This window comes from Rhinoderma darwinii, chromosome 10 (genome assembly GCF_050947455.1).
Source record: "Rhinoderma darwinii isolate aRhiDar2 chromosome 10, aRhiDar2.hap1, whole genome shotgun sequence".
Lineage (NCBI taxonomy): Eukaryota > Metazoa > Chordata > Amphibia > Anura > Rhinodermatidae > Rhinoderma > Rhinoderma darwinii.
In genome coordinates, this window is record NC_134696.1 from 19,837,399 (window position 1) to 19,847,997 (window position 10,599).

At 41.1% G+C, this 10,599-nt stretch overlaps 1 protein-coding gene across 2 annotated transcripts; it reads left to right on the forward strand.

Annotated features, from left to right (window-relative positions):
- The first annotated feature begins 2,923 nt into the window (after window positions 1–2,923).
- Window positions 2,924–4,684, forward strand: LOC142662528 (transcription factor HES-5-like). 2 transcript variants are annotated; one of them, XM_075840736.1, is made up of 3 exons: window positions 2,924–3,005; window positions 3,514–3,688; window positions 3,797–4,684. In XM_075840736.1, exons 1-3 carry the CDS (start codon window positions 2,949–2,951, stop codon window positions 4,009–4,011), a joined length of 447 nt encoding a protein of 148 aa, XP_075696851.1. In that variant the 5' UTR covers window positions 2,924–2,948; the 3' UTR covers window positions 4,012–4,684. The 2 variants fall into 2 exon arrangements, with proteins under 2 accessions (XP_075696851.1, XP_075696850.1); XM_075840735.1 differs by having other exon boundaries at window positions 3,514–4,684.
- The last annotated feature ends 5,915 nt before the right edge of the window (window positions 4,685–10,599 follow it).

Genomic DNA, 10,599 nt, shown 5'->3' on the forward strand with positions numbered 1-10,599 from the left:
CTGTTGTCTGAGGCGGGCTGTCATCAAAAGGAGCCGGGGTGTGAAAGTGTGCTGCTCCGATGGGGTCCCTTCATTACCACCTCATCAAAGGACAAGGGGATGGGGGACGACCACCTAAAAAAGAGACAAAATATGGAGCTTACAAATCCAAAAATGAGATCTCTCCAATAAGTGTTTGATCTATTGTAGCAAACCTTTACCCTGAGGACTATTAGGAGGAGTTTTTTTTTTAGGGTAATGCTAGGACAAGATGGCTCTATCTATCTATCTATCTATCTATCTATCTATCTATCTATCTATCTATCTATCTATCTATCTATCTATCTATCTATCTATCTATCTATCTATCTATCCCATATCTATCTATCTATCTATCTATCTATCTATCTATCTATCTATCTATCTATCTATCTATCTATCTATCTATCTATCTATCTATCTATCTATCTATCTATCCATCTATCTCATATCTATCTATCTATCTATCTATCTATCTATCTATCTATCTATCTATCTATCTATCTATCTATCTATCTATCTATCTATCTATCTATCTATCTATCTATCTATCTATCTATCTGATATCTATCTATCTATCTATCTATCTATCTATCTATCTATCTATCTATCTATCTATCTATCTATCTATCTATCTATCTATCTATCTATCTATCTATCCATCTATCTCATATCTATCTATCTATCTATCTATCTATCTATCTATCTATCTATCTATCTATCTATCTATCTATCTATCTATCTATCTATCTATCTATCTATCTATCTATCTATCTATCTATCTCATATCTATCTATCTATCTATCTATCTATCTATCTATCTATCTATCTATCTATCTATCTATCTATCTATCTATCTATCTATCTATCTATCTATCTATCTATCCATCTATCTCATATCTATCTATCTATCTATCTATCTATCTATCTATCTATCTATCTATCTATCTATCTATCTATCTATCTATCTATCTATCTATCTATCTATCTGATATCTATCTATCTATCTATCTATCTATCTATCTATCTATCTATCTATCTATCTATCTATCTATCTATCTATCTATCTATCTATCTATCTATCCATCTATCTCATATCTATCTATCTATCTATCTATCTATCTATCTATCTATCTATCTATCTATCTATCTATCTATCTATCTATCTATCTATCTATCTATCTATCTATCTCATATCTATCTATCTATCTATCTATCTATCTATCTATCTATCTATCTATCTATCTATCTATCTATCTATCTATCTATCTATCTATCTATCTATCTATCTATCTATCTATCTACATGGGGGTGCATAATTATGTGTACAGTTTTAATAATATTTTCTAGAATAACAAGACAATTAAGTAAAACCTCTTATATTCTCTACATTGGCGGTCCCCACTATTTACACATTGCTGTCATCTAGTTTTTACACTTTAGCACAAGATTCTTTATTGGCATTCATTTCTTGTCTTTTATGAACTCACTCATGTTATCAACCCTGCGCGGTTTTCTTGAATATACCTGATCTTTGATAACTCGCCAAAAGAAAAAGTCCATCGGGGTAAAGTCTGGTGATCGTTGCGGCCATTCAACCCGGGCCTCATCTACCTTTCCACCCACTGGGTCATTTATCGCCAAGAGAATGACGCACCGCTAAAGCAAAGTGAGGAGGGCTCCATCTTGCTGAAGATCGTCTTCATTTTCAGGCTCCAACTACAATTGTGGTATTACATTTTCTTGGATCATGTTACAGGTCTGAGGTGACCGTTGTATTGTAGACGATGGGTCCAATTACCCCTTTACATGAAAGGGCCGCCCAATCCGTAACCCCAGGGTGACTTAACTGTTCTTCAATTGTTTTTTTTTGGGGGGGGGGGGGGGGGGGTTCTGAGTAATAAACACGGTTTTGCCTATTAACAGAATCTGAAAGTTTGAAGTTGACTTCATCGGACCAAGTTATTTTCTAATAATTCCATCTCCTTGTGTTTCTTCATTCAGAATTGCATCACAAAATTGTAATTAGACTGTTTGAAAAATCTCCCCCTGTATACCTACATATGCACCCCCTGTATATACACATTTTGAGTTTTCAATGGATTACAGGACAGTATTAGGACATCTCAGGCGGCATTAGCTGTCATTATTTTATCCCATCGATTATTTTGGGGCGGGTCTAAAAATCCTCAGAATCTGAATGTCCCCGTCACATATTAAGATTTTGAAACAAATCTCCTCCGATAATTACCACTGTAATGACTTTTATGTAATTTTTTGCCTTATTATGTGACTTTTTGTTATATTGTTTTGTATTATTTTTCTATTCTCTCTGAATTATTAAATCTGCGCTATGGAATATGTCGGCGCTAAAAATTAAGTTATGCACAGCCTTTTTAACCACGTTATAAATTGCATCTCTGCATCCACCAGAACACGTTACCATTATTATTATTAATAATATTGTTTAATAATATATTTTTTATTTTTTTTATTAACATAGTGAAAAACTTTCTTTGGTGCAAATAAAACCATGAAACAAGAATTGTATTATTTTTTTTACTTGCTTAGAATTCTATTTCATTATTTATAACTATAACGTTGTTTTACTTGTGTTTATGGTATCAATGTCAATGTGCAGTGCAAAGCAGCAGATGCACTAAAACCTTTTTTTTTTTATGGTGGGTTCCTTTCCCACACTTTCATGTCTGTCTACACAATACCAGCTCCAGATGCTCTCCTGCTCTATCACAGTTTACTGTGACACACGTCCATTGTCCCCGCCGCTGTGTGATTGGCTGCTGAGTGTGGGAACCTCTTGTAAGTCCGCTCTCCACACATTGTTATGCAGGTGGAGCAGTATATAGTGGGGCGACTGATCACTAGTCGTCAGACACATCACAACTCTACAGACCCCCAGACACTGCGCCATGGCTCCATGCAATATGAGGACCCTGGATCATCAGGCTGCCGGTGGGATCAGAAAGGTAAGAGCCCCCCTCTAGTGACAGCGTCACCCCCATATCTCTGCCCTGTTATTACACATCTACAACTATTCCACTGCTGGATCCTCCTCCTCGTCTTATAATACACAGGCTGCTGTAATATCCCTGTATATCACCACTAGTAATAATAATGCTACAATGTAATAATAACAGTCATTGTATGTAGTGTCCGCAGTGACCAGGGGTGTAACTATAGTGGGGGGCAGAGGTTGCAGTCACACCGGGGGCCTTCATCCTGGAGGGGCCCATAAGGTTCCTCTGCCCCATATGAGGAGACCAGTGATGTAAATGACTCTCCATAGTTGGGGCCCCGAAGCCTCAGGATCCACCTCTGACAGTCACCTCACACACTGACACGAAAGTTGTGCTGTATACGGAGATGTATTAACCCCTCGTGTCTTGTCGTGCTGTATACGGAGATGTATTAACCCCTCGTGTCTTGTCGTGCTGTATACGGAGATGTATTAACCCCTCGTGTCTTGTTTTGCAGCTGAGGAAGCCGGTTATTGAGAAGATGAGGAGAGATCGGATTAATAGCAGCATTGAGCAGCTGCACATCTTACTGGAGAAGGAGTTTCAGAGACATCAACTCCCCTCCAAACCTGAGAAAGCCGATATCCTGGAGATGACGGTCACCTTCCTGCGGCGGCACATGGCGGAGAGAAGTAAGTGTCTTGTCCCAGCTCCTCACACCCCTCATAGGTTTCTTACTGAGAGCAGATTGCAGCAGGTGATGGACGCTGTCACTGACATGTATGTCTTCCCTCTTCTAGATGTCACAGCCTCCAGCCAGGCCCAGAGAGAAGGCTACTCCACCTGCGTCCAAGACTCCATCACCTTCCTATCAGTCCAGAATCAACAGGTCAACAAGCCTACCAGATATGTCAATGGACAGACTGCATCTCATGCGCTGTCCACTATGATGACCTCTAATGAACCAAGTCCATGTACTGGGAACAGAAGAAAATCCATTTGGAGACCCTGGTGAAAAATGAACTGTGCCATTGCCCACATCTTGAACTGGTCTAAGATGGACATTTTTGCCTTTATGGACCTCTGACAATCCTTTATGAATGAACCTACTGTATGTGCAATGATGATGATGAGATGTCCCCTCTGCTAGTTCGGGGGTGACTGTTATAAGCCAAGTCTTTCTCATAGAAAGTCATGTTTTTCCTTCGTTTAGGGAAGTTATATTGAAGTTCCTACATCAGGAATAAAACGTTAACTGATTTTAGTTGCGTAGTTTATATGTATTTACATATATGCCTTTATATATATGGAGCCACATAGTGAGCCCCTCCTAAATTGTCCTATCATTTAAACGTCCTGCTGTATTGTGTATTCAGGTCATGCTGCATCTTTGATAGGTTGAGGGTTATGTTATGTCTTCCATTCAGTCCTGATGGACTCTAATAGTAGGTTACTTTTCTTCTATGAAGATGCTGTTGTAGGGTTAACACTTATATAGTGCGTTGCTTAGGTTGACCATGTCTTGGTCGTAGTACCTGTCAGTTTCTGTAAACTGGTAATGAAAACTCTTACTGTTTGGAGAGTTGATGCTTTGCAATAAGTATTATTTTTTTTAATGTTTCGATGAAAAGATTGTAATTTCTGTGAAATTCATATGCTGATTGTCTGATGTCATTCAAAGCGTGTGTGATGTTGTTTTGTATTGTATGCAGATGATTGGATATATTATATCCTGTGCTCATCACTTGGTGAAATAAATTATTATTATTATATTAGAAATGTTTCCTTCATTTATAAATGAATAATAATAATAAATAATAGTAAATAATAAATAATAGTAATAATAAATAATAACAATACAAATAACAATACTAAATAATAGTAATAATAAATAAAAGTATTAATAATAATAATAATAATAATTAAATAATAGTAATAATAAATAATAATAATAATAAACAAATAAATAATAGTAATAATAAATGACATCATAATAACAAAATAACAATAAACTAATAATAATAAATAATAATAATAATAGTAATCACACCTGGGCCCTATTGCCACATCAGTATAATAAATGATAGATAGGGGGCACTGTTAGAGATGTTGCAATGGACCAATGAGCTTGAGGTTACATCTCTAATGCTTTACAAAAACAGTAATTTGCTGAAAAATTGTGACTATTGAGCCGTTTCAACCGCTCTTGCCAGTTTTCAAAACTGTGGGAGGAGCTTAGCAGAAGGGAGGTGTCAACCAAATATTGAAGCAAAATACTGATCTAAATACTGCTCTGTGAATAAGGCCTAAGAGGGGAGGGCGGGCGGGACTTTTTCCCCGGGTGCTTGATAATGTAGGGGGCGCCAATGAGAATTCGGCAGAGCTGGGAGATGAATAGTCCTGCAAGAACTTTGCTCCAGGTGACAGAATGCCTAGATAATCCTCCGGACTCCTGAATGGCAATATGTAAGCACGGGTTGACACCAGAAACTATTCATATTATACACCTCTGCAGGTGGGTCAGGCAGCACTTTAGACTGGTATAAGTATGGCGGGTGCCCCCAGTGATTTACACCACTGTACCAAAGAGTAATTAGTGTAGCAACGTTTCGGCATTGGCCCTTCATCAGGCTCCGATATATCAGCAATCGGTGCAGCACAGTGGATTGTTGTACCAATCAGATTGCTGTTGCAGATTAATTCTGCAGGTTTCTTCCAACCATGTGTACAAAAATCCTGCACAATGGGAACCTCAAGGTCTTGCTGTATAATGTGACCAGTGCGGTGGTTTCTTTATTAGTTCTCATGAGGACACCTTGGAGGAAGGGTGGTCTAAAGAAATGACATATGGGCCCTATAGCAAAAGGAATGGGGTCCCCCACTGATGCTGGTTGACGCCACCACACCCCTAAACGGCTGGGACAGGAGGACTTGATACTTGTTTGCCCCCAGCTCCTTCCCATGATCCTTGAGTTAATTCCGCACACCATTTTTCGCAACCTGCACTGGACCTCCTCATAACAGCTGCATGGGTTGCTTCTATGGTACATACAACTTGGACTCTTCCCTTTCCTCGACAGCTATTTTCCTAGTCTATGAGGAAGACTCATACACATTAGACAAAATTTGCCTGAACTTGCCAATTCCATGTGTATGGGGGTGCCCCAAATCTCCCCTGACGACAGATATTTGGGTAAGAAGGATCATTCCTTGGTTCCCATGGGAGATTAACCTCGGCCAGAAGGGTCTGCCAGCAATTTATTCTTCTCTCCCCATTGATCTTAATGTCCATGTTTATGGTGGAGTCGGGAGGGAATCCTGGTGCTCCTTGGATCCTGGTCTGGGGGTCGACAAAAGTCAGAAGCATCATGAGTTTTCGATTTCACGGTAGAGGTTGGGTTTCCCTACAGTAAAAAAGATGTAAACACATTTGTGGCAGTAATCGAGTCCCTGTCTAGTCCTAGTCTAGAGCTGTCCATAGACACGGGAGATTCATTGGCTGCTTCATAGACATTTGTTAAGTGAACTTCCCAAAAACAGACCACACAAGGCAAAAAAAGTCAAGTTTTGCTTTTCCGGCTTCAGTTTTATATTAAGCTGGCCATACACTTTAACTGTCAGTCAAAAGCTATCCCCCCAATTCCCCCATAAATATGTATACTTGGATTAGCTGAGCGTACATGTGTATTACTATAGTGAGATAAGCGACTAATAGACAACTATGGCACCGCTTATCTCACAAGGAATATAGTATTGGGAATGTTTGAATCTAACGTGGGGTTAATGCTGTACATTAACCGCTCGTCCATAAGTTTACAGCTCCTTGATTTGCAGCTCAGGGGACAGTCTTCTGTTGGTTGGACAGTATAGAGATAGGATACAGAGCAGCCATGCTGTCCGCTCTCACGTGTCACCTCCTGGGGACATAGGATAACATCCTCCCTGGCTTTGATGTGTGGAGGTTGAGGGCACACTTATCACACCACTGTGTTAGCCGCATTCCCAGGATGATCTGTTATTACTGATCGAGGGATTGTCGAGGGATTTCTATTGTAAATGGGACAAGACATTGTCACAGCAAGAAGACAATACATTAATTACCTGCGGATAGTGTATATATATATGTATATATATATATATATATATATATATATATACATATATATATATATATATATACCTGACTCTATTGTGTGCGGAGGGACCATACTCGCAGTGCTGCCCATGTAGTTTGTAAGAAAGTGTACAGCATGATAGAATTGCATTATAATAATTTCCAGTCGTCGGTCATTGGGGGTTGCAGTGTTCTATGTATAGAGGATAATAGAATTGTATTGTGATTATGTCCAGTGGTCGGGTCATGTTGGGGGTTGTAGTGTTCTATGTATAGAGAATAATAGAATTGTATTGTGATCAGGTCCAGTGGTCGGGTCATGTTGGGGGTTGTAGTGTTCTATGTATAGAGAATAATAGGATTGTATTGTGATCATGTCCAGTGGTCAGGTCATGTTGGGGGTTGTAGTGTTCTATGTATAGAGAATAATAGAATTGTATTGTGATCATGTCCAGTGGTCGGATCATGTGAGGATTTAAAACTAATGGCACTTTTAGTCACTATAGGCAGAGTATTAAGTCACTTTTACATGCAGCAGATGTCGGACAAATCATTGACTTCAGTTAGGGATCATCTTCCCGGTCAGACTTGTTCCCACAGTCGTCTTCCTGCAGGTCAGTGAATCCCTCTATTATATTACCGGCCCAGATGTTGGCGTTGTGTCCTCTGCAGTTAAATGTCACACACTCCTATTGTCTGCTGTGTGTGGGAAAACCTGCGGACTCCAGAAGGAGAGGCGGCTGCTGCGGATGTGCACACTTACCACTGCCCGGGGAGAGGCACCAGAGCATCAGCCGCATCAATTGATTATTTTCTTATGTACATTTATCTGGATGACATATTTGTAAAAAACTAAAATCCCATAATTTATGCATCCACTTCCCATGCAGATGACAGATGGGAATAATTGTGACATTGAAACAAGCCTCCAAAATGCCCGGATGTTCATGGAAACAGAAGTGGACTGAGAAGTGCTTAAGGGGCCGGGAGCTACACAGGCCCATTACGCCCTCATCCACCCAGTGAAAATCATGAAGTCATCCAGTGTCATTGTCGTGACTATGACCTCTCCTAGGGGCCATAGACCAGGGGACAGGGTTGTTGTGGACGGCAAAGAGAACCAAACTTCAAAAAGTCTTTATAAGGCTTCGTTCACATCTGCGCCAGCGTCCCGTTCCGACGTTCTGTCTGAGCTTTCCGTCGGAACGGGACCCTGACTGACACAAACAGAAACCAAAGGTTTCCGTTTCCATCACCATTGATTTCAATGGTGACGGATCTGGTGCTAATGGTTTCCGTTTATCTCAGTTGTGCAAGGGTTCCGTAATTTTGACTGAATCAATAGCGTAGTCAAAATGACAGAACCCTTGCACAACTGAGACAAACGGAAACCATTGGCACCGGATCCGTCACCATTGAAATCAGTGGTGATGGAAACGGAAACCTATGGTTTCCGTTTGTGTCAGTCAGGGCTCCATACCGACGGAAAGCTCAGACAGAACGGGACCCTGACGCAGATGTGAACGAAGCCTAAGTGATAAGAAACACTAAGATATGGCTAAAGATCTGCCAATGTAGACCAGTATATAACCAGACATAGATGGGAAAACTTTCACCCCTCTGCCGGTTAACACTCTAATATTTTGAACAGTTTGGATGATTATTGGAGAACAGAAGACTAACACTTTATTTACCCCAAAAGGGTCTGAACTGAAGAAATGAGTGGCCGTCCGAGATTACGGGCATGATGATGTTCTCTCACGTGTCTATGACATATCAGAAGATCATTTTGACTGGGCATTCACTTTAAGTAGCTACATCTTCACATATACTATATGGATCTTAATCCAGGGGCATTAATATGAAATTGGTCCCCATCTGCAGCTAAAACGTCTTCCACTCTCCTGGGAAGACGTTCTACAAGATTTTGGAGTTTGTCTGTGGAAATTTTTACCCATTCATCCAGAAGATAATTTGTGAGGTCAGACACTGATGTTGGAGGAGACGGCCTGGCTTGTAATCTCCATTATAGTTCATCCCAAAGGTGTTGGATGTGGTTGAGGTCAGGGATCGGTGCGGCCAGTCAGGTTCTTCCACACCAAACTCTTCACACAATGTCCTTATGGACCTTGTGCACTGGGTCCCAGACATGGGAGCAGAAAAGACCAAACCACAAACTGTTCCCACAAAGTTGGAAGCTACAATTATCCAAAATGTCTTGGTATGCTGAATAATTAAGATTTCCCTTCACTGGAAATAAGGGGCTTAGACCAACCCCTGAAAATCAATCCCATAGCTTCATCCCTTCCCCACCAGACTTTACAGTTGGCACAATGCAGTCAGGCAGGTAACGTTCTCCTGGCACTCACCAAACCCAGACTCATCATCAGACCGCCAGCTAGAAAAGCGTCACTCCACAGAACACGTTTCCGCTGCTCCAGAGTCCAGTGGTGGCAGCTTTACACCTCTCCACCCGACGCTTGGCATTGTGCTTTGTGATGTAAGGCTGGCATGTAGTTGCTCGGCCCCCATGCCATGATGTTCCCGGGCACAGATTTTGTGCGGATGTTAAAGGGGTTTTCCACCTTCTGACAACTGATGACCTATGCAACGGATAGGTCATCAGTATGTCATTGGTGCGGACCCGACACCTGGACCCCGCACCGTTAAACCGCTCTGTTGGCCTGCGGGCACTGGATGTTATGGTACATAATGCTATGTACGGAGCCGGAAGCAGTTGACTCCGTATATAGCATAGCGGCCGTGCTGCAGAACTGCAGGTCCGCTCCTATTCACTTGAATACTGCAGTACTGCAGCTCGGCCACTATTCCGTGGCATGTCCGGCATGTACGTCCGGTGCACGGAGGCACCAGACCAGCTGATCTGTGCGGTGTCCGGGGGTTGGACCACCACAGATCATGTACTGATGACCTATCCAGTGGATACTGATGACCTATCAAGAAGGTGGAAAACCCCTTTAATATCTGAGAAGCTTTGTTCTTTGCAGTTATTGAGTCAGCGGAGCATTGGCGACTTTTATGCACTATGCGCCTCAGCACTGGGCACCCTCGCTCTGTAACTTTACAATAACACCAGTTACAGGTGATGAAGGAATATCTAGGAGGGAAGAAATGCCACGAACTGACTTGTTACAACAGTGGCGTCCTATTACAGGACCACTCTGGAATTCAGTGATCTCTTTACAACGACACATTCAGTCACAAATGTTTGTACAGGCGACTGCATGGCGAGTTCTGCATTTTTATACACTTGTGGTAATGGGACTGAATGAAACACCTGGAAGTCAATAATTAAAAAGTGTGTCCCAATACTTTTGTCCATATACTGTATTTAACATGTGCACTATATGGATGCAGGTTCAACAAATGCAGAATTCCAAGTTTAAAGATTTATGTATCCAGAAACTACAATGACTAATGATAATGGTTACATCTATATGTTCCTGGCAGCCGCTTATCTCTCCCTCC

What these genes read in the sequence shown, in the direction of transcription:
- LOC142662528 (XM_075840735.1), top strand. Translation starts at nt 2,949, where the DNA reads ATGGCTCCATGCAATATGAGGACCCTGGATCATCAGGCTGCCGGTGGG. An exon ending in CTGCCGGTGGGATCAGAAAG is followed by an intron (nt 3,006 to 3,513) that starts GTAAGAGCCCCC and finishes CTTGTTTTGCAG; the next exon opens with CTGAGGAAGCCGGTTATTGA.